Below are 25,109 nucleotides of genomic sequence, written 5' to 3' on the forward strand. Positions count from 1 at the left end.
ACAATGTAACAAAAGATACACTAATTTAATTCTTTAACACACTGGAGTATGACTGGTATAACAGCTTTTTTTTTTTTTTTTTTGGAGAGGGAGTCTGTCTCTGTCACCCATGCTGGAGTGCAGTGGCGCGATATCAGCTCACTGCAACCTCTGCTCACTGCAACCTCCGCCTCCTGGGTTCAAGCAATTCTCCTGCCTCAGCCTACCAAGTAGCTGAGATTACAGGCACCCGCCACCACACTCGGCTAAATTTTGTATTTTTTAGTAGAGATGGGGTTTCACCAAGGTGGGTCAAGCTGGTCTCAAACTCCTAACCTCAAATGATGCTGCCCGCCTCAGCCTCCCAAAGTGCTGGGATTACAGGCGTGAGCCACCGCACCCAGCAGGTAACAGCTATTAAATGAGTATTACTAGAGGCCAGGGGAGAGGACTGTAACAGCTGGGCATGTGCTAACTGCATGACAAGAATTACCTCATTTGCTCATCACAATGATAGAATGTACTACCTACGCTATCATTCCCTGTTTAAAGAGAAACGGGAACTTGGAGGGGTTAATCATTTCCCCAAGGTTACTCAATTAAAACACAGTATAGTCAGGATTTACCCAAACTTGTGAACCTAGAGTCATTTTCATTTAATAATTTAATGTTGTTATAACATACTTTAACAGTTGAAATTTAAATTTAATATGTAAAACAAATTTTTTCTTAAAACTCCAATGTTATAATACATTTAAATAATGACTCAAAACTTCTCATCTCTTTTATGGAAAATTTTCTAGGTGATTTATTCAAACTCAGTGAAAGACGTAAAAGCTAAAAGACGCCTTTACTTTCATTTGTAAACTTCATACTCTTCTTTTCAGATCTCTAGAGTTTGTTAGGTGTTGGGTAGCCATAAATGAATTTAAAAATCGAAAAGCCACAAAAAGATTTATTCCCTAGCAAGGCTAATGCCACAACAATCTCTTAGTATCCATCAAGACATGTTCACAAAGAAAGCAAGCCTGTAACATATCCTGGCAGAGTGCTGCTGCTGCCACCTACCCAAGATATTAATTCCAGTTCTACATTCCATGCCAATGCAAATTAGAATCTGGCCACTGGTGGAAATGTACCCACTCAGGAGTACTAAAAGGGTTAGGAAGAATGGATTCCAGCAAATCCTAAACATCTGTCCTTGAATATGATATGTCCTACTATTTAACTTCCCTGCAATCAGGTACTAGCTACAGATGGAAGTTTCTGTGATGGCAATGACCATTTCAAGTGTGGTTAATTACTGGTATACCTATTGGTATCCCCACTCCTTCTCCCCCAAAAATACAGTCATTAGAAAAAAGAAGGGTGGCCAGGCGCAGAGGCTCATGCCTGTAATCCCAGCACCTTGGGAGGCTGAGGCTGGTGGATCACCTGAGGTCAGGAGTTCGAGACCAGCCTGGCCAACATGACGAAACCCTGTCTCTGCTAAAAATACAAAAATTAGCTGGGTGTGTGGTGGCGGGCACAGGTAATCCCAGCTACTCAGGAGGCTGACGCAGGAGAATCGCTTGAACCTGAGAGGCAGAGGTTGCAGTGAGCCAAGATCACGCCCACTGCACTCCAGACCGGGCAACAAGAGCGAAACTCCATTTCCAAAAAAAAAAAAGAAGGGTTCTTTAAACCTTGCATCTACTCAGTTGCCTGATTACAAGTGAAAAGAACATTCTGGATATGCTTTAAAGCTTCAGGCTGAAATAAGAGTCCAAAATGGCTTCTACATTTATGGTGAAAAATATGGTATTTTTCAATAAAATCTATAAATCTGTTGTTTTTGTTAGAGATGAATACTTAACAAAGAAAACTACCAAGTTATAAAATGTAAAAATAAATACCCAGAAGTAGCCTTGAAGAAAGGGAAAGGCATTCCTTGTTTCTGGTTAAAACATTCCAAGATTGCTAGCAGTGGGGGGCTGGGTGGGAGGCAGGTGGGGTGGTGGGATGGCTCACACCTGTAATCCTAGCACTTTGGGTGGCCAAGGTGGACAGATGGTTTGAAGTCAGGAGTTCAAGACCAGCCTGGCCAACATGGCAAAACCCCATCTCTACTAAAAATACAAAAAAAGCCGGGCGTGGTGGCACATGCCTGTAATCCCAGTTACTCGAGAGGTTGAGGCACAAGAATCGTTTGAACCCAGGAGGCAGAAGCTGCAGTGAGCCAAGATTGTGCCACTGTAATTCAGCCTGGGCGACAGAGTGAGACTCTGTCTCAAAAAAGGTTTTTCTCTGTAGCATGTGATGCTCGATAGGATTTTACCTACAGTAGACTTCCTTCTTTTGAGTCTCACTCTGTCGCCCAGGATGGAGTGCAGTGGCGTGATCTGGCTCACTGCAACCTCTGCCTCCCGAGTTCCACACCATTCTCCTGCCTCAGCCTCCCCAGTAGCTGGGACTACAAGCACCCACCACCACGCCCAGCTAACTTTTTGTATTTTTAGTAGAGACAGGGTTTCACCATGTTAGCCAGGATGGTCTCGATCTCCTGACCTCATGATTCGCCCGCCTCCGCCTCCCAAAGTGCTGGGATTACAGGCGTGAGCCACCGCGCCGGCCAGTAGACTTCTTTCAAAAACAGGGACAACCCTCTCAAACCCTGCCACTGCTTTGCCAACTAAGTTTATATCATATTCCAAATCCTTCATTGCCATCTCAACAGTGTTCACAGCATCTTCACCCGGAGTAGATTCCATCTCAAGAATCCACTTTCTTTGCTCATCCATAAGAATCAACTACTCACCCATCCAAGTTTTACCATGAGATTGCAGCAATTCAGTCAGTCATATCTTCAGGGCCCACTCTCATTGTAGTTTTCTTGCATATTATATCCAACATATTTGCAGTTACTTCTGCCACTGAAGTTGTAAACCCTTCAAAGTTATCCACGACTGTTGGAATCAACTTCTTCTAAACTCCTATTAATGTTTATATTTTGACCTCCTCCTATCAATTACAATTGTTACTGGCATCTAGAATGGAGAATACTTTCCAGAAGGTTTTCGATTGCCTACTCAGATCCATCAGAGGAATCATTATCTATGGGAAGTACAGCCTTAGGTGATGTTATTTCTTAATAATAAAATGTGAAAGTCAAAATGTCTCCTTGATCCATAGGTTCCAGAATGGATGTTGTGTCAGCAGTCATGTAAACAATATGCACCTCCTTGTACATCCCCATCAGAGCTCTTGGATGATGAGGAGCATTATCAATGAGCAGTTTTTGAAAGGAATCCTTTTTCCTAAGCAGTAGGTCTCAACAGCGAGCTTAAAATATTCAGTAAACCATGCTGTAAACAGAGGTGCTGTCATTTAGGCTTTGTTGTTCTATTTACGGAGCACAGGCAGAGCAGATTTAGCATAATGCTTAAGGGGTCTGGGATTTTTGGAATGGTAAATGAGGACTGGCTTCAAGTTACTAGCTGCATTCGTCACTAATGAGAGAGTCAGCCTGTCCCTTGGAGCTTCTAGCTATGAAAGTCCTAGATGGCATCTTCTTCCAATAGAAAGCTGTCTTACCTACATTGAAAATCTGTTGTTTAACGTAGCAGTCTTCATCAGTAATCTTAGCTAGACTTGGATAACTTGCTGCAGCTTCTACATCAGCACTTGCTGCTTTACTTGCACTTTTATGTTATGGTGAAGAATTTTTTCCAGCTTCCTCACCTCTCAGTCTTCACAAAATTGAAGAGAGTTAGGGCCCTGCTCTGGATGAGGCTTTGGCTTAAAGGAATGTTGTTGGTGATTTGATCTTCTATCTAGGCCACTAAGACTTTCTCCACGGTATCAGCAGGAAAGCAGTAAGGCTATTGTTTTATTTTTTTCCTTTTTTTTTTTTTTTTTTTTTTTTTTGAGACGGAGTCTCGCTCTGCCGCCCAGGCTGGAGTACAGTGGCTCCGCCTCCCGGTTTACGCCACTCTCCTGCCTCAGCCTCCCGAGTAGCTGGGACTACAGGCACCCGCCACCTCGCCCGGCTAGTTTTTTGTATTTTTAGTAGAGACGGGGTTTCACCGTGTTAGCCAGGATGGTCTTGATCTCCTGACCTCGTGATCCGCCCGTCTCGGCCTCCCAAAGTGCTGGGATTACAGGCTTGAGCCACCACGCCCAGCCTGTTTTCTTTTTTAGAGAAAGTCTCACTCTGTTGCCCAAGCTGAAGTGCAGTGGCACAATCTTGGCTCACTCCAACCTCTGCCTCCCAGGTTCAAGGGATTCTCCTGCCTCAGCCTCCCGAGTAGTTGGGAATACAGGCACACACCATCACACTTGGCTAGTTTTTGTATTTTTAGTAGAGATGGTGTTTCACCATGTTGGCCAGGCTGGTCTCGAACTCCTGGTCCCAAGTAATCCACCTGCTGCGGCATCCCAAAGTGCTGGGATTAAAGGCGCGAGCCACTGCACCCAGCCTGTTTTGCTTTCTTATCATTCATGTGTTCACTGGTGGAGCTTTTTTGTAGTTTTTTTTTTTTGAGACAGAGTCTTGCTCTGTCGCCCAGGCTGGAGTGTGGAGTAGCACTTTTAATTTCCTTCAAGAACTTTTCCTTTGCATTCACAACTTGACTAACTGGGGGAAGAGGCCTGGCTTTTGGCCTGTCTTGGCTTCTGACACGCCTTCCTCACTAGCTTCATTTCTTGCTTTTGATTTAAAGTGAGAGATATGCTACTCTTCCTTTCACTTGAACACTTACAGGCCACTGCAGGGTTGTTAACTGGCTTAAGTTCAATATTGCTGTGACTCATAAAATAGGGAGACCCCAGGAGAGAAAAGAGGCAGGGAAGGGACAGTTGGTGGAGCACTCAGAATACACAGCATTTATCAGTTCAGTTTGTCCTCTCATATGGATACAGTTCATGGCCCCAAAACAATTACAACAGTTACATCAAAGATCATTGATCACAGATCACCATAACAGATAATAATGAAAAGGTTTGAAATGTTGCAAGAATTACCAAAATTTGACACAGAGACACTGTCCTGTTGGAAAAATGGCACCAAAGGACTTGCTCAACAGGGTTGCCACAAACCTTCAGTTTTTTAAAAAGCTAGATATATATGAAGCATAGCAAAAACAAAGTACATTAAAATGAGCTAATTTTGTGCTTCTAAAATTGGAAGTGCTGGCCAGGCCACACCTATAATAGCATCCCTTTTGAGAGGCCGAGGTGGGAGGATTGTTTGAGGCCAGGAGATCAAGACCAGCCTGGGCAACATAGAAAGGCCTCATCTCTATTTATTTATTCATTATTTTTCACAAAGAACAGTAAAATTGCAAGTGCTTATAACTTTTAGACTTTGCCCTGAACATTGCTTCTTCCACATGAGGACATGTATATTTGAGTTTCAAGATACATTTGTTTCACAGAACTGCAAACATGCAGAAAAACATACCTTCTAACAGCATTTCTGGAATGTCTGCCTGATATCTAGGTCCCACTCTGATTTCACCTTTGTCAGCTAATAGCGTTTTCAATGAGGGGTCATAGACCAATGAGTAGAAGAAGGTATCCTGAAAAATATGACAAAATATGTAGGTATACTTAATTCCTTCTACTTTTTATAAAGCATTAAAATCAATGTCACTATAATGAACACATAAATCCCAGAGAGTATATAAAATTTCATTTTGGTGAATAAACTCATAAATCTTTAAGGAGAGCATGGTGTTACTGTCATCATGTAAAACAGTACAAAATTAAACCGAGCCACAAGAAACAGCTTGAAACAAAGTAGATTATAAAGTTCTATTATTTGTTTTAGTCTAAAAGAAAACCATTTGCTCTCTAAAGCAGAGTTTCAAAAGCTAGCAAAATTAAACCATAACTCCAAGGTAAGACACCTAAAGTCAAATCATCTTATAAACTTCTGAAGTCCACACCAAACAGAAGGGAAGACTTCACAGATACCAGGTACTCTTTTGTAATGTCCATCCCAATTTTTAGTCAAAAGATTAAAAGGTATACATATCTCACATTAAACTATACAGGAGTTGAACTTGTGTGTGGTTTACTGTTATAATAATATCACTTTGTAAATATTTAATTAAACATGTATTAACTATAATTTTGCAGTTCTTTAAGTACTGAGGCATGTGTATGTATATATAGACAGATATACAAACATAGCTATATACATGCTCACCAGCAGCATACACACCAAAATTTCCGGTCCTCCCTTACAAAGCTCATATGTCCTTGTTTCTGAGCCTAATGGGCAAAATGACCTGGCACCAGTCCTTTGCTGAATTCCATATAACCACTAGAGATTATCTGAACCAGCAAAGTCCCGTCTTCTGCTTCCCACTACGATCCCAAAGATCATCTGCTGCCCAATTCTCTGTATTATATCCTGGAAGGACCTGTCCCTACTACCAGAAATTTACCAAGCCCCAGCCAAGGAAACTGCAAATAAAAGATAATCTGTCAGACAGTAAAAGTCTCTCCTGTGGAACCTCTTACATACTGTGATAAGGGGAAAGGGAAAAAAACAGAGTTATTCCATCCACTGAGAAATTCTGTGCTGTATTTTATTCATTGCTCACTGTCAGGAAAAAAGATTTAAACAAAAAAACTGTTAAAAAAAAAAAAAGGGGGGGGACACCAATACGTGACAATTTATGCATATTGTTAAAGTGCTATCTAAGGAAAAGAAAAAATCTGCAGGAATAGATAAAACAACCAGCTTAGGCCAGGCGCGGTGGCTCATGCCTATAATCCCAGCACTTTGGGAGGCTGAGGCAGGCAGATCACCTGAGGTCAGGAGTTCAAGACTAGTCTGGCCAACATGGTGAAACCCTGTCTCTACTAAAAATAGAAAAATTAGCTGGGCATGGTGGCAGGCACCTGTAATCCCAGCTACTTAGGAGGCTGAGGCAGGAGAATCGCTTGAACACAGGAGGCGGAGGTTGCAGAGAGCCGAGATTGCACCATTGCACTCCAGCCTGGGGGACGAGAGTGAGACTTCGTCTCAAAAAACAACAACAACAAAAAAACTTAACAAAGCTACAGGGGATGATCACTATGTAATCAGAAGTGTTTTATTTTTTGTTTTGCTTTAAAGACATGAATAATAAATATTACTCAGTAACTGAAGTTATTGCCACTGGCTCACCATCAGATTTTTTTTTTCTATTTCATTAATAGAGATGAGCACTCACTATGTTGTCCAGGCTGGTCTCAAACTCCTGGGCTCAAGCAATCCTCCTGCCTCAGCCTCCCAAAGTGCTGGGATCACAGACATGAGCCCCCACACGCAGCCACCATCAGATTTAAAAGCAGAGATATGCCGGGCGTGGTGGCTCACACCTGTAAACCCAGCACTTTAGGAGGCTAAGGCGGGCAGATGACCTGAGGTTGGGAGTTCAAGACCACCCTGACCAACATGGAGAAACCCCATCTCTACTAAAAATACAAAATTAGACGGGTTTGGTGGCACATGCCTGTAATCCCAGCTACTCGGGAGGCTGAGGCAGGAGAACGCCTTGAACCTGGGAGGCGAAGGTTGTGGTGAGCCGGAGATTGCACCATTGCACTCCGGCCTAGGCAACAAGAGCAAAACTCCGTCTCAAAAATAAATAAATAAATAAAAGCAGAGATACTTCAGGTCACTTGTTATCTGTAAAACCTATTAGCATGCTACTCCAATAAAAACAAGAGCTTGCCATACTCTACAATATAATAAAATGAAATGATTATTTGGGTCATATAAGTTGCTTAAAATCCTTAGATTTGTATGTCCTGATATGGGAAAATATTCAAAATATGTTTGGTTTATAATAGAAGTTGTAAAAAAAAAAAAAAAAAAAAGAAGAAGAAGAAGAAACGGTTCCAGACAGGCCAATTTCAAGAACACAGAGTTAAAAGTAAAGGATGATAAAGTTATTCTTTGGGTTACCATCTTCAACTATGCCAATCTCAATATTTTAAGAGTTTATATATTTAGGGGGTAAAAGTACAGAGTTCTTATATGCATACATTGTGTCATGGTAAAGTCTGGGCTTTTACTGTACCCATCAATAGTGAACATTGTACCCAATAGGTAATTTTTCAATCCTCACCCTTCTCCAATGTCTATTTTTTATTTTTTTTTAGATAGGGTCTCACTCTGTCACCCAGACTGGAGGTGCAGTAGCGCGATCTCGGCTCACCGCAACTTCCACATCCCAGGCTCAAGCAATTCTCTTGCCTCAGCCTTGCGAGTAGCTGGGATTACAGGAATGTGCCACTACCTCCTGACTAATTTTTGTATGTTTAGTAGAGACGGGGTTTTGCCGTGTTGGCCAGGCTGGTCTTGAACTCCTGACCTCAAATGATCCACCCGCCTTGGCCTCTCAAAGTGCTGGGATTCCAGGCATGTGTCACCACGCCCGGTTAATTTTTGTATGGCCTGGCTAATTTTTGTATTTTTAGTAGAGACAGGGTTTCACCATGTTGGTCAGGCTGGTCTCAAACTCCTGCTCTCATGATCTGCCTGCCTCGGCCTCCCAAAGTGCTGGGATTACATGTGTGAGCCTCCGCGTCCGGCCAAAAAAAAAAATTTAATACAATGAAATGCATTGAATGTTTTGCCTTTTTCTTTCTGCTTCTGTGAAATAATGCTAATTTCTGGGCACTATCATTATCCATACTATAATCCATTCTGTTGGACAGACTAACGACAAGTCTATCATCTAAATTTTACAGAGGTAAGTTATAAAGTCTATAAGCCTTTTTTCCGCTTTGAATATGTATTTTCCTGTTAGTTTTCTTATTTCCTATTAGGTTTTCTAATGTATAGTGGGTTCTGCATGATTGTATCAAACTTTTTCTGTTATATTTTCTTCATTTGAAATAAATGAGCAACATTTGAGTTTAAGATTTAAAAAGAAAAAAAAAAACAGGCCAGGCACAGTGGCTCATGCCTCTGATCCCAGCACTTTGGGAGGCTGAGGAAGGTAGATCACCTGAGGCCAGGAGTTCAAGACCAGCCTAGCAAACATGGCAAAACTCTATCTCTACCAAAAACACAAAAATCAGCCGGCTATGACAGCAGGCACCTGTGATCCCAGCTACTTAGGAGGCTGAAGCATAAGAATTGCTTGAACCTGAGAGGCGGAGGTTGCAGTGGGCCAAGATCACATCACTGCATTCCAGACTGGGGGACAGAGCGAGACTCTTGTCTCCAAAAAATAAAACATACACATATGTAATAAAGCTTTTGGGGGAGAGGAAAAAAATCAGAAAGATTAAATACTGAAGCATCACTGACACTAAAATATGTTTCCCACCATACAAATAACATTGCTTTAAATGTCACCTAAAACTATGCATACCATGAAATATTCTGCTTATAAGAATTTCCTCCTTTCAATGAAGCGTATGCTTTATCTCAACTTGTTAACTACATTTCTTGTTAAAGTTTAGTAAAAAATATTTTTAACTGACAACATTTATTAGGATTCCAGAAAGCAGACCACCAATGGTAAAATCTCATCTGGAAATAGTCTAAAAGAAAAACCATTTATTCAAGAAATAAAACAAAAACAAAACATAAAGGGGAGCTAAGCACACTAAAGCATTAATTTCATAAAGTCAAAAATATTCATCCACTATCAACTAAATCCATGTACCATTCTCTATAATGTCTTTCATTACCAACTGAAAAACAGACACAGAAGTTTTTGCTAACCCTTATCTCAGATAACCAGAAAAATCACATTTACCCAAATGCATTCTAGTCATTACAGTTTTACTATAATACTGCTATTAATATGATGGTAGAATAATACTTTTGTACAAAAAGAAATAAATTCCAAGGAAAGAGCTTCATGTGAAATAAAGGGGAAAAAAAACAAAACAAGTATGATTGTGAATTACCTCTTTATCAAGATATGACAATACTGATTCTGTCTCATTCAGAAGGGCAACACTGCACTTTCCCCTGTTGAAAGAGAAAAAAAGAATAAATGTAACAAAGGCCACCTCACCTTCTCAGTGATGAGAAATACAAAGTTAAGAATGTGAGATTGGTATTAAGAAACTACATGGCAGTTAGGAATATATATTTTTTCAAACTATTTAAATCCACTTTACAATCCTATAAAAAAAGGCCATCTTTATAGGAATTTCTTGAGAGGCTAGCCTGCTGGAGTAATTGTGTTAGGCAATAAATCCTAATAATACACAACACTTTATAGGTAGTTTCTGTTTATTCAAGAAAAAAGAGTACAATGAGATCTTCAGACTCAGAGTCAGTTTCTGAACCTGTAAATAGATATTATGAGGTAATTTTATACAGGGCTGTGCAGACAAAGCCACCACCACACAAATCAATGCCTAAATATTCAGATTTTTATGAGCAGCCACTAACTACATTTAAGAACCTAAAAATAATACACATTCATATCAGGATACAACTAATTCATCTTTATTGAGATGACTCTAAAAACTAGTTCAAATTTCAACACATGGAGCTTTCTATAGAGCAAGGGGCAAAATAAACATCGACAGATCCACGGACCTTGCGGTCTGACAGCACTTACATTTGATCTGAGTTTGGAAACTAATGTCTATCTTTATAAGGCTTGTCTAGACTCTGAGAAAAATTGAGGTTATGTAGGTAGAGGCATTTATTACAAGCACTTTCAAAATGATCCTAACCAGCCTAAAAAAATCAGTATAGCTAATACAAATCTGACAGGAGCATTTTGAAGATTATTCCAGTTACAAATACTGGTCAGGGCTCACAATGTTTCTTTAAAATGTCATAAGATCATTTGATTTTCTACAACAAAAATTAAGACATCTCCAAAAGCCAATATGCAAAAACAAAGATATCACATATATATTAAGTGAGACGTTAGAAATTAGCAGGGCATAGTGGCACATGCCGATAATCCCAGCTATTCAGGGGGCTGAGGCAGGAGAATCGCTTAAACCCGAGAGGCAGAGGTTGCAGTGAGCCGAGATCGTGCCATTGCACTCCAGCCCAGGTGACAGAGTAAGACTCCATCTCAAAAATAAAAAAAAAGAAAAAAGAAAAAGAAAGAAAAAAAGAGCTAGAAAAGCTTGCTGTTGGATCACCAGAGTGAAATACAATTCAAAGAAAAAAATAACCAAAAGCAAAATAAAATACTGAAAGTGCTAACACATTGGTCAAAAGTTACAGTTTGCTAAAACATTTTGCAACTATATACTCTTTAAACTTAAAAAAAAAAAATCCCCTTATAAAAATGTCTTTTTCTGGTAATCACTGCAGATTAGAAAGCTCTCTTTGAGAGCATGTCAAATCTCTAACATGGTTACTAGAAGTGTTTATAAAGGTTTTCTTTTTTTTCTAACATTTTATTCAAGTAGATTAGTGAAGCAAAAAAAATTAACATCACTTTAGCACACATAGCAACACTGAAAAGACAACAATTGGGCCTGGCTCCCACCTGTAATCTCCACACTTTGGGAGGCCGAGAATCACTTGAAGCCCAGGAGTTTGAGACCAGGCTAGAAAACACAGCAAGATCTCGATCCTACTAAAAACTAAAAAAAAATCAGCAGGGCATAGTCCCAGCTACCGGGGTTGGGGGACTGCTGGAGCACAGGAGGTCTAGGGTGCAGCGAGCTGTATTTGCACCACCGAACTCCAGCCTGGCCAAAAGAGCAAGACCCCATCTCAAAAAAAAAGAAAAGGCAACAATTACCTGATATGTTCTCATAATAGACAGAATTGGAACTAGGGAAATTGCTCTGCTGCCATTAGCACATCTACAACTGCCACAGAATATCTATGACCTGTGAATATGTGCTCACACATGCAATATGCTTAATAAATGGTGTTTCTAAAAATAGTTTTTGCTTACTTTTTTCCCCTCATTAACAACTGACAAAGCAGTATTTCTAACATTTGATATTTAATCACCTAGAAAAAAACAAAGCCCCCTTTTAAACAAAAATAAGTTCTCTAAAGTCACTTTTGTTTGTTTTAATGGGGAGGAGTAAAACCTGCTCAATTTTATTTTAATAGGTACTTTTTTTTAAGGCTAGTCAAGTGAAACAGTGATAGTGGAGAAGAAACAAAGAAATCTGTAACTGGTTATAAACACTACTGCACTGGGCCCAGCCAATACCACTGTCTTTAATAGTCACTTGACTTTTAAGGGTTAACAGACACTGAAAATTCAAACAAACAATATAGCACACTTTAAAAGTCTCTTCCATATGGTCTGAAATAACAAAATATTTTAAATTATAAAACCTTTATTTTCATAATTATATTAGGAAATAAGGAAACATGGGTTATAATGAAATATAAATTCTTTTTGGAAATGTAGTTTTTATACAAAGATGAAAGGATAGTAAGTGATCTAAGTTTCAAATTTTTCTTTAATATAGCTATATTGTACATCTCCCCAAATTAAAAATGAAAATCTAACATTTAAAATTTTCATGTACATATATTAACAGCTAACAAAGTAAGAGGTTGAGTCAGAATTATTTTATGAAGTAAATATGAATATATAATTAACACATATATTACCAGGCCAAGAGTTGTTGATAAAAGTGGTTTAAAAAGAGATTTAAAGCGTTAGTTTCCTTTATGCCAAACAAATCTTGGCTCATAGATAAAAACATGGTAAATTTTAAGCTAACCCCAACCTAAAGGAACTATTATCAAATTCTGTATACAGATACCACAATTTATACTGAGTCTCAAGCAATGAATATAATCATGTGTCATGTATGATATTTTAATCCTTAAATAATAAAGATACCCAAGCATGATATGAAGTATATCAAAGACTACAACACAAAGGCCACTCCAGGCCCATAAAATCACCCGTACGACTTTTCTACACAGAACCACAAAGGAGTACAGAATTGCTATAAAGAAAACCTACTTTCCCATAGATCATTCAAAAGGGTTTTCAAAGTATAATCTGTTTGAGAGACTGTGCAGGGTGCTGGGACACAAAGACATGTGAATAAATAATTATGACAAAACACAGTCACACGCTTAACATCAGGTGCTGATCAGCCTGGCATCTGCTACTTGCTTAAGGGTATGTCCCATATAATCCTACAGACTGAAAAATATATGTAAAAATGTACACACAGGTTATATATTTCTTTCATCTAAAGCTAGTACATATCTGTATAAATGAAAGAGGAGGGCCAGGCGCGGTGGCTCATGTCTGCAATCCCAGCACTTTGGAAGGTCGATGCGGGCGGGTCATGAGATCAGGAGTTCGAGACCAGCCTGGCCAACATGGTAAAACCTTGTCTCTACTAAAAACACAAAAATTAGCTGGGAGTGGTAGCACACGCCTGTAGTCCCAGCTACTGGAGGCTGAGGCAGGAGAATCACTTGAACCTGGGAGCCAGAGGTTGCAGTGAGCCAAGATCGCGCCACTGCACTCCAGCCTGGTGACAAGGCAAAACTCCATCTCAAAAAAAAAAAAAAAGGAAAGAAAGAGAAGGAAGTTTAAATTAGTGGTCATTTCCCGTCTGTAGACTTTCTTATTTTATTTTGTTTTGTTTTGAGAAAGGATCTAGTTCTGTCGCCCAGGCTGGAGTACAGAGGCATAATCACAGCTACTACAGCCTCAACTTTCTGGACTCAATCAATCCTCCCACCTCAGCCTCCCCAGTAGCTGGGACTACAGGTGTGTGCCACCATGCAGAGCTAATTTTTTTTATTCTTTGTAGAGACCGAGTTTTGCTATGTTGCCCAGGCTGTTCTCAAACTCCCTGGCTCAAGCGATCCTCCCACCTTGGCCTCCTAAAGGCTGGGATTAATGACATGAGCCACCACACCCGGCCCAAACTTTCTTTTACCTTGATACAACTGAAGTGGTGACTACCCACTTACAAAAGTGCAGATATCTTAGTGCCATAGCAGACTTACTGAATTTCAATATCTTGGGATGGGTCCAGGAATCTACATGATTAACAAACATCACCAGGTGGTCTTTAGGTTCACTAAACTTAAAAAAACCATTCCTGGTCAGGTGCCGTGGCTCACGCCTGTAATCCTAGCATTCTATGAGGCCGAGGCCGGCAGACTGCCTGAGCTCAGGTGTAGTTCGAGACCAGCCTGGGCAACATGGTGAAACTCCGTTTCTACCAAAATATAAAAAATTAGCTGGGTGTGGTGGTACATGCCTGTAATCCCAGTTACTGGGGAGGCTGAGGCACAAGAATTGCTTGAACCTGGGAGGAGGAGGTGCAGTGAGCCAAAATCATGCCACTGCACTTCAGCCTGGGTGACAGAGTGAGGCTCTGTCTTGGAAAAAAAAAAAAAAGAAATATTCCTATAGATGCAGACTTTGACATTAAACTTGCCTTGTTCAACAAACGATATTATTGCTTTATTAAAGAAAGGCATTTTTCTCATTGGCTTTACAAGTCTTACATTTGCCACAAACTCTAGATTCTTTTTTTTTGAGACAGAGTCTCACTCTGTTGCCCAGGCTGGAGTGCAAGTGGCGTGATCTCACCCTCACTGCAACCTCCACCTCCTGGGTTCAAGCAATTCTCCTGACTCAGCCTCCCAAGTAGCTGGGATTACAGATGCCAACCATCACACCCAGCTCATTTTTGTATTTTTAGTAAAGACGAGGTTTCACCATGTTGGCCAGGCTAGTCTCGAACTCCTGATTTCAGGTGATCCACCCACCTCGGCCTCCCAAAGCGCTGGGATTACAGACGTAAGCCACCTTGCCCGGCCCAAACTACAGATTCTTAACATTTCTTCGTATAAAGAACAATGGCAAAATATTAGGTTCTGAGATTGGTAAATCAGTGAGTAGACAGTTTTTACAGCACTTAATACAATGAACACAATGAACAACAAAATAAAAAAAAAAGATCAAAGATGCAAAATGCTTTCAGAAGATTAGATTTCTCAACAGCAACCGCATAAAACAGAATAGCACAGATTCAAAATTCTGAGAGAAGTGATTTCCAAACCAGAATTCTATGTCTAAAATCATTGGCCAAGTGTGAGAAATATTTTTAGATATGAGAACAAAAACTTTTACATTTTTAGAAGACTTAATCAAAAGACAAAGGTAAAACAATGATAAACTCCATGGAAAACAAAAGTTTATACAAGAAAGAATACATAATACTGACATGTTCATAAAACACAAAGATTGTTTACTAAGTTAAATAAAAGTTGTAATAATATTAAAAACAGAAGGCAAAGGGAATAGGGAAGAGAGAAGTAAAGGTAAATTCCTAAAACTGAAAAATTAATAGTAGGACTATAAGAACAGTATAAATGCAGAAGCCACCATTGAGAAGAGTTGAAAATGACTACAGAGTGGGAACCAAGCAAATGACTGCCCTGGATATTATTAGACAGCCATATCCATATACTTTTAAAAAGTACGAAAATTTAAATTTAAAATGAAAGGGGGTGATATGGTTTGGCTCTGTGTCCCCACCCAAATCTCATCTTGAATTGTGATCCCCATAATCCTCATGTGTCGAGGGAAGGACCCAGTGGGTGGTGATTGGATCATGGGGGCAGTTTCCCCCATGCTGTTCATGACAGTGAGTTCTCAACATGTTCTGATGGTTTTATACGTGTTTGACAGTTCCTCCTTCTCCTCTCGCTTCTCTCTCTTTCTCGCCTGCCACCAAGTATAAGACATGCCTGCTTCCCCTTCCACCATGAATGTAAGTTGCCTGAGACTTCCACAGTCATGCAGAACTGTGAGTCAATTAAAACTCTTGTCCTTATAAATTACCCAGTTTCGGGCAGTTCTATAGCAGTGTTGAGAACAGACTAATAAAGAGAAAATCCTAATTAAAATACATAAATTTGCATGAATACAACACCAAGGGAGTAAGGATTATGTACAATAACTCTTTGTATCAGGTTTTCTCAACCTTGGCACCAATGGTAGACATTTTGGGTCAGATAATTTTTTGTTGTGGAAGCTGTCTCATGCACTGTAGGATGTTTAGCAGCATCCCTGGCCTCTATGCAGTGGATGACAGTAGCACCCCCTCATCCATTTGTTAGAGCCAAAACTGTCGAAATTGTCAAATGTCCCTGGGATACAGTATCACTCCTGGTTGAGAATCACTGCTCTACATTAAGAAAACTATGGTTTTCTTAATTATATCTTGGTAACAAACATTTAAGATCGCATATATTAAGTGAAAGAATATGATTTTTTATGGACTTTTTTTTGAGACAGGATCTTGCTGTCACCCTGGCCAGAGTGCAGTGGCGTGATCTCAGCTCACTGCAGCCTCCACCTCCTGGGCTCAAGTGATCCTCCCACCTCAGTCTTCCGAGTAATTGGGACTACAGGCATGAGCCACCAGGCCCTGCTAACTTTTGTATTTTTTGTAGAGACAGGGTTTCACCATGTTGCCCAGACTGGTCTAAAACTCCTAGGATCAAGTGATCCTCCTTGGCCCCGCAAGTGCTGGGATTATAGGCGTGAGCCATCAAACCTGACCCTGGACCTCTGCTTTTTTTTTTTTTTTTTTTTTTTTTTTTTTTTGAGACAGAGTCTCACTCCCTCTCCAGGCTGGAATGCAGTAGTGCAACCTTGGCTCACTGCAACCTGTGACTTTTGGGTACAAGCGATTCTCCTGCCTCAGCCTCCCAAGTAGCTTGGGACTACAGGTGCGCACCACCATACTCAGCTAATTTTTGTATTTTTAGTAGAGATGGGGTTTCACCATGTTGGCCAAGATGGTCTCAATCTCTTGACCTTGTGATCCACCCACCTCAGCCTCCCAAAGGGCTGGGATTACAGGCATGAGCCACTGCGCCCGGCTGTATTATTAAAAAAAAAAAAAAAGAGGAGGACAAAGAGAAATAAATCTGGAAATCTTTAAATATTTCTGTTCAAAGATATATGATCTGTTATTAATACTGCTTTAACAGATGCTCACAAATAAAAATTAAAAGAAGCCACACACACAACCCTGAAACATCTGTTTGTGTAGATAAAGTAGAAGAATGAAAAGCCAAAATGAGAAGTTTGGGCTCAATAAAATCAATTAATCGATTTCTGAAGAAAAATGATTGACAAATTGTGTTGTGAGATGCCTATTCCATCCATGGGATGCGCAGCATAGCAAAGACACCATAATTCTGAATATTTGACGACAAATATGAAAGAAACTGTCAAGAAGGAATCAAGGAGGAAAAATATCCGTCTCTTGATACCACTCTTCCCTCTTATAGGAGGAAGTGAAATGAGAAAGTGAAATGTTCCAAAAAGGCAATACCTATTGGAAAGATCCTCCTCTCCAGGACAAGTTGGCAAATGAATCGCTCTAACCACCAGGAAAATCCCTCAAAGGTTCTACAACATGTGGAACACAAGTACTTGAGGGGGAGGTTGGGGATGGTTAATGGGTACAAAACAGCAGCCTGGGTCACTAAGGGAGACTCCATCTCAAAAAATAATAATAAAATAATAATATAAAATAACTAAAAGAGTATAACTGGATTGTTTGTAACACAAAATATGAACGCTTGAGGGGACAGATATCCCATATTTCAAGATGTGATTATTATGCATCACATGCCTGTGTCAAAATATCTCATGTACCACATATATACACCTATGTAGCCACAAAAATTGAAAATCAAAAAAACACACACACAAGTACTTGAGACAATACATAGGATATACTTTGCATCTAACCCAAATGCTCTTGTGCATTGTGATTCTGGTTGAAGAAAACTACTTCAGCCCTTAAAGTGGTTAAGCGGTTAATTCAAATAGTATAAATATACATTTTTCAAAAAGAGCATGCTAAACATGTAGACTTTATGTTAAGCTGTGATAGGATTTTTCCTCCTACTAGCAATTTTTTTTTTTTTTTTTTTTTTTTTTTTTTGAGACAGAGTCTAGCTCTGTCGCCCAGGCTGGAGTGCAGTGGCCGGATCTCAGCTCACTGCAAGCTCCGCCTCCCGGGTTCACGCCATTCTCCTGCCTCAGCCTCCCGAGTAGCTGGGACTACAGGCGCCTGCCACCTCGCCCGGCTAGTTTTTTGTATTTTTTAGTAGAAACGGGGTTTCACCGTGTTAGCCAGGATGGTCTCGATCTCCTGACCTCGTGATCCGCCCGTCTCGGCCTCCCAACTACTAGCAATCTTATGAGCCTAAGCACACTAACTTTCTCATGTTAACTTCATTTATTAAGGAGCACTACTTATAGGCATCAATAGTACCTTTTTGGCTAATTCAAATTTTATGTATAGATTGCCAAAAATATTACAAAAGCCTAATACTTTAAAATGCTGTCATAATGAAATGAGCAGGAAGAAAACCAATTATTTTAAAGATTCCAAATAAGTTTTTAATATTCACAGCCAAACTGAAGACAGACTAATAATCCACAGTGGAGTTCTATTTTATTACTTACATACTTAAAAGTTAGCACTACTATGTATTTTTCAATAAACATATCTGTAAAAAATTGTTTGTTTTCTCTGAAAGTAGCAAAAAGGTCTCAATAGACATAAATTAAATTTACAAATCGTTTCAGCTGAACCTCCCTACTTTGCCCAATAGAGAAATATGAAGAAATAAATACAAAATAAAAATTAAGATACTTTCAACTATTTTACTTGGTATAATTTTGCAGCTACACTCACAATCACACAAGTAAAATGTCCTAGGCACAAGTTTAGTCATTATAGTATTATTTTTAACAGCAAAAGACTAGAAAAAACAAAAATCCATTAGTTAGGATTAAACAAATTAGATATATAATACGGCCATAAAAAAGAATGAGGCAGATCTTTACGATCCAATATGGACCTATCACCAAGATACTTCAAAAGCACAACATAAAAGCATCATAATTTACTCCACAATTTACTTAGACATACAAACATATATACCTCATTGCTTCTATACGCATAGAATATTTCTGGAAGTCCACCTAAGACTCTAAAAACACTGAAGACCTGGGGGGACTGTGCAGGAGTAAGACATTTTATTGTATACTTCATGTTTGTATATTTTGGTTTCTGAATCATATATTACAAATCCACCTCCACTGAAACTGTCCCACAAGGTTGACAAGAATTGCATGCAGGTTCTGGCCAGAAATGTAGTTACAATTAAGTATTAATCAGGCTGCACTTTGGCCCACTTCTCTGCTATTGAAAGTCATGTAGCACAAGATACTGACAAAAGCCTTGATTCTAATGTCAGAGATCAAGTGTATGGGGAGCCCACTGTTCCCATAGTCAGGATCTCTGACATTAGAATCATAAGGCTTTTATTTAAGGATCACTTAAATTGTTTTTCGTTGGGCGTGGTGGCTCATGCCTGTAATCCTAGCACTTGGGGAGGTCAAGGCAAGCAGATCACTTGAGGTCAGGAGTTAAAGACCACCCTGGCCAACATGGTGAAACCCCATCTCTACTAAAAATACAAAAAAGTTAGCCAGGCGTGGTGACAGGCCCCTGTAATCCCAGCTACTCCGGAGGCTAAGGCACGAGAATTGCTTGAACCTGGGAGGCAAAGGTTGCAGAGAGCCGAGATCATGCCACTGCACTCCAGCCTGCGAGACAGAGCAAGACTACGTCTCAAAAAAAAAAAGAGGTTTTTCAGGCCCCGTGAATTCCAGCAACCAGTTTAAAGGCCCCCACAGAGGAACGAGATCAGAAGAATTCAGCTTCTTTATCCCCCACTTCATGACTTCACCATACAACTCTTCGAGATCTCCAAACTTTGGCCCACACCAAAAGCCTTAAAAGCCCCAACTCCAAACTCCCTGGGGAGACAGATTAGAGGTTTCCTCCCACCTCCTTGTTCGGGGACCCTCCAATTAAACCTCCTTCTTTGCTGCAACCTGGTGTCTCAGAGTACTGACTGGCTGTGCTCAGTGGGCAGCTAACCTATCACAATTACACTACCAAAAAAATTTTAAATTTTAAAAGCAAGAGGGCATGTCATCAGTTTTGTGATCCTGACAACAAAGAAAGGCTGCTCTATTGACTGGGCACAGTGGTTCATGCCTGTAATCCCAGCACTTTGGGAGGCCGAGGCAGGCGAATCATGAGGTCAGGAGTTCGAGATCAGCCTGGCCAACACGGTGAAACCCTGTCTCTACTAAAAATACAAAAAGTTACCCGGGCATAGTGGCATGCGCCTGTAACCCCAGCTACTCGGGAGGCTGTGGCAGGAGAATTGCTTGAACCCAGGAGACAGAGGTTGCAGTGAGCCAATATCACACTACTACACTCCAGCCTGGGCCACAGAGCAAGACTCCGTCTCAAAAAAAAAAAGATTGTTCTATCATCCACCACTTTTGGATCCCAGGTTGCATCGAGCATTTAACCAAACTGGACATACCATCCCTAACCACAGCAATACATAAATTCACTCTCAGCAATCTATTCCAATCTACTCCCATCTACCGACTATTGCTTTACCAAGTATTTGAAATATTTTTTGTTTAAAAATAAAATTCTGCTTATACATAAAATATTTTATGTTCATTTATTTATTTGTTTCTGACATACAGGACAACCCGAGGAAAAACTTTCCTTCAAACACTAATTGCTCTAGGTAAAACATAAACCAAAAAAAAAGAAAGAAAGAAATTCTAATTACAGTCTTTGAAAAAGGATGGAAATGTTTTGTCAATACTCAATAACTCAGTTTTAAAAAGAGACATGAAGAGATAAATCCCAGAATTGTAAGGTATTTTTATTCAGTGAGCTAAATGAAAGAAGTTTCACAGCATCTCAATGCAGGGAGGAGAGTGGAGTAATATTTTCAGTCTCAACAGAATAATGAATTAAATGACAGGCAAAGTCAATGTGTTTATCTCTTTTCTGAGATGCCTTTTAAATAAGAAGATGGCCTGGTTGGTGGCTCTTCTTCTTATTTAAATAAGAAGATGGCCTGCTTGGTGGCTCTTATTATTATTACATGGCCTGTAATCCCAGCACTTTGGGAGGTCGAGGCAGGCGGATCACCTGAGGTCACCAGTTTGATACCAGCCTAGCCAGCATGGCAAAACCCCATCTCTACTAAAAATACCAAAAAAATTAGCTGAGCATGGTGGTGGGTGCCTGTAATTCCAGCTACTTGGGAGGCTGAGGCAGGAGAATCACTTGAACCCAGGAGGTGGAGGTTACAGTGAGCCAAGATCGCACCACTGCACTCCAGTCTGGGTGACAAGAGCAAAACTCCATCTCATAAATAAATAAATAGATAGATAGATAAATAGGTAAATACATAAATAAAGTGATAAGAAGAAAATTAAAAGAACCGCCAGGCACGATGGCTCACACCTGTAATCCCAACACTTTGGAAGGCCGAGACAGATGGATCACAAAGTCAGGAGTTCAAGACCAGCCTGGCCAACATGGTGAAACCTTGTCTTACCAAAAATACAAAAATTAGCTGGGCACAGTGGTGCTCGCCTGTAATCCCACCTACTTAGGAGGCTGAGGCAGGAGAATCACTTGAACCCAGGAGTCGGAGGTTGCAGTAAGCCGAGATAGCGCCACTGCACTCCAGCCTGAGCAACAGAGTGAGACTCTGTCTCAAAACAAAACGAAACGAAACAAAAGAACCTGGCAGGGAATGGTGGCTCACACCTGTAATCCCAGCACTTTGGAAGGCCCAGGCGAGCAGATCATCTGAGGTCAGGAGTTTGAGACCAGCCTGACCAACAAAGCAAAACCATGTCTCTACCAAAAATACAAAAAAAAAAAAAAAAGCCAGGCTTGGTGGCACACACACTCCCAGCTACTTGGGAGGCTGAGGCGCGAGGATCACTTGAACCCTTGAGATGGAGGTTGCGATGAGCCAAGATGACACCACTGCACTCCAACCTGGGAGACATAGTGAGACTCCGTTTCAAATTTTAAAAAAAGAAAAAAAGAATCTAAACCATAATAAAGAGAATCTGAGGGGGCCGTTAGCAGAATAAAGATTTTCAGAAAATTTTGGAAGACAAAAAGGAAAGACTAAGAAGAGCACGAATGGCCACTTTCTACAATACTACTAAACACAGCATTGCTGGTTTTCCCTAATATAATTAGGACAAGAAAAACAATTAAGAAACAAAGCTCAGGCCTGGCACAGTGGCTTGGAAGGCCACGGCAGGAGGATCACTTGAGGCCAGGAGTTAGAGACCACCCTGGACAACACAGGGAGACCAGTTGCTCCAAAAAAAGTTTAAATTAGCTGGGCGCAGTGGTCAGCACCTGCAGTCCCAGTTACTCAGGAGGCTGAGGTGAGAGGACTGCTTGAGCCCAGGAGTTCAAGGCTGCAGTGAGCCATGAATTGTGCCACTGCAGCCTAGAAAATAGAGAAAAGATCCTGTTGCTAAAGGAAAAAAAAAAAGAAAAAAGAAACAAAGCCCAAAATATGTATACAGGGAGCTGGCTGGGTGCAGGGGCTCACACCTGTAATCCCAGCACTTTGGGAGGCCAAGACAGGCGGATCAACTGAGGTCAGGAGTCTGAAGCCAGCCTGGCCAACATGGTGAAACCCAGTCTCTACTACAAATATAAAAATTAGATGGGTGTGGTGGTGTAGGCTTGTAATCCCAGCTACTTGGAAGGCTGAAGCACAAGAACTGCTTGAACCTGGGAGATGGAGGTTGCAGTGAGCCGAGGTGGTACCATTACACTACATCCTGGGTGACAAAGCAAGACTCTGTCTAAAAAAAAAAAAAAAAAAAAAAAAGAGCTAATACTAGGGAAAATGGAACTGACCTATCCAGGATAGTCCTGAAGAATTTTCTAGTCTAAGAGGGTAAGACTTAGAATTTCTAAGTCAACTTCACAACTGCCTGAAGACAAAGTCAGCCCATAAAACTGAAGCTCCTAGGCCAGGCGCGGTGGCTCATGCCTGTAATCCCAGCACTTCGGGAGGCCGAGGCAGGTGGATCATGAGGTCAGGAGTTTGAGACCAGCCTAGCCAACATGGTGAAACCCCGTCTCTACTAAAAATGCAAAAATTAGCTGGGCATGGTGGTGGGTGCCTTTAATGCCAGCTACTCAGAAGGCTGAGGCAGGAGAATCACTTGAGCCCAGGAAGCAGAGGTTGCAGTGAGTCGAGATTGCACCACTGCACTCCAGCCTGGGTGACAGAGTTAGACTCCATCTAAAAAAAAAAAAAAAAAAAAAAAATGAAGCTCCTGTTCAGCCTTACTACCTTGGTTTTTAATAACAATAGATAACTATTAATCATCTAATACTTGAGAACAGACTACAGCACAAAGATAAATACAAAAAATCTGGCCGGGTGCGGTGGCTCAAGCCTGTAATCCCAGCACTTTGGGAGGCCGAGACAGGCGGATCACGAGGTCAGGAGATCGAGACCATCCTGGCTAACACGGTGAAACCCCGTCTCTACTAAAAAAATACAAAAAACTAGCCGGGCGCGGTGGCGGGCGCCTGCAGTCCCAGCTACTCGGGAGGCTGAGGCAGGAGAATGGGAGGCGGAGCTTGCAGTGAGCTGAGATCCGGCCACTGCACTCCAGCCTGGGCAACACAGCCAGACTCCGTCTCAAAAAAAAAAAAAAATACAAAAAATCAACAACTGAACTTGAAGAAACAATTTAGGCAACAACACAGTGCAGATCTCTGCTCACTGTAAACTCCGCCTCCCGGGTTCACACCATTCTCCTACCTCAGCCTCCCGAGTAGCTGGGCGCTCGCCACCATACCCAGCTAATTTTTTTGTATTTTTAGTAGAGACGAGGTTTCATCATGTTAGCCAGGATGGTCTCGATCTCCTGACCTCATGATCCGCCCGCCTCAGCCTCCCAAAGTCTTGGGATTACAGGCATGAGTCACCGTGTCCGGCCCATAAAACAAATTTTAAAACATGATTGGCAAAATTAAAATATCACTAGATGTGCTAGAAAAATCAAAGATTTAGCTCAGGGACCTCCACCTCCAAAAAAAGGAAAGAAAGAAAAATGGAAAATATGAGAAAACGGGCCGGGAACGGTGGATCACACCTGTAATCCCAAAGCTTTGGGAGGCTGAGGCGGGCAGATCACCTGAGGTCAGGAGTTCGAGACCAGGCTGGCCAACATGGTGAAATCCCACCTCTACTAACTATACAAAAATTAGACAGGCATGGTGGCGGGTGCCTGTAATCCCAACTACTCGGGAGGCTGAGGCAGGAGAATCACTTGAATCTGGGAAGCAAAAGTTGCAGTGAGTCAAGATGGCACCACTGCACTCCAGCCTCGGTAACAAAGCGAGACTCCGTCTCAAAAAAATAAATAAATAAAGCAAAACAGATCTTCAAATTATAATGGTGTACCAAATATCCTTACCATTGATGCATCACTGTAAAATTTTAGGATGCAACAAACAAGAAAATTCTAAAAAGATTTCACAGAGGAAACAGGTAACATGCAAAGAATGGAGAACTGATGTGGTATAAAACTCACATTCAATGACAATGGATGTCTGATAACAATGGGGTAAACATCTTCAAAGTTTTTAGGGAAAATAATTTTCAACCCAAAATTCAATGCAAAGAAAGATCATGTATCAAGTGTCTACTATTAAATTATGAATTTCATAGCAGAATAGTATAGGAGGTTACAAAATATTTAAAAGGTTGAGTCTGACAAAGTTGAGCTCTGCTATAAGTTAATACACATTAAAAACAAAAAAAGAAATAAAAGTGAATATATATTAAGATACAAAATGAAAATTAATAAAAATCCAAAAATAATATTAAAAATTGTATTTTATAATAAAAGTAATTCAGTTTTGTTGAAATAAAAATAAAATCAAATACTAAACAGAGAAGTCTGAATTACGGATCGCTAGGCAATAATCGACTTCCAGCAACATCCCAAAAAGCAACAAGCAAATTATACTCTTCCCGTTAGACACCACTACCTTTCTGTCTCTTGCATTTGCTCCTTCCTTTTACCTCTCCAACCGTACTTTTAAATCTGAACTACCAGGCTGGGCAAAGTGGCTCAGCCTGTAATCCCAGCACTTTGGAGGCCAAGGTGGGTGGATCACACCTAAGGTCAGGAGTTCGAGACCAGCCTGGCCACCATGGTGAAACCCCATCTCTACTAAAAATACAAAAAAATTAGCCGCGTGTAGTAGCGCACACCTGT

At 40.6% G+C, this 25,109-nt stretch overlaps 2 protein-coding genes across 15 annotated transcripts in view; one reads left to right on the forward strand and one right to left on the reverse strand.

The window, feature by feature from the left end:
• The window catches only part of LOC126934205 (cytochrome c oxidase subunit 7A-related protein, mitochondrial), a 723,522-nt gene that overhangs the window by 403,648 nt on the left and 294,765 nt on the right, over positions 1-25,109 (forward strand). The window contains exon 1 of one of the 5 annotated variants that reach the window (XM_050754809.1): positions 6,619-6,622. The exons of the other annotated variants lie outside the window; for them this stretch is intronic. The gene's annotated coding sequence lies outside the window, so the exon portion shown is untranslated. Of the gene's footprint in view, positions 1-6,618; positions 6,623-25,109 lie in introns of those variants that run through there. 5 annotated transcript variants of the gene reach the window in all.
• The window catches only part of MTA3 (metastasis associated 1 family member 3), a 255,898-nt gene that overhangs the window by 106,188 nt on the left and 124,601 nt on the right, over positions 1-25,109 (reverse strand). For all 10 annotated transcript variants that reach the window (XM_050754798.1, XM_050754792.1, XM_050754791.1 and 7 more), the window contains 2 exons: positions 9,883-9,946; positions 5,420-5,537 (listed from right to left, as the gene is read on the reverse strand). In XM_050754798.1, the coding sequence (XP_050610755.1) occupies positions 5,420-5,537; positions 9,883-9,946 (182 nt within the window). The remainder of the gene's footprint in view (positions 1-5,419; positions 5,538-9,882; positions 9,947-25,109) is intronic.

The sequence above is a fragment of the Macaca thibetana genome, chromosome 13 (assembly GCF_024542745.1).
Source record: "Macaca thibetana thibetana isolate TM-01 chromosome 13, ASM2454274v1, whole genome shotgun sequence".
Lineage (NCBI taxonomy): Eukaryota > Metazoa > Chordata > Mammalia > Primates > Cercopithecidae > Macaca > Macaca thibetana.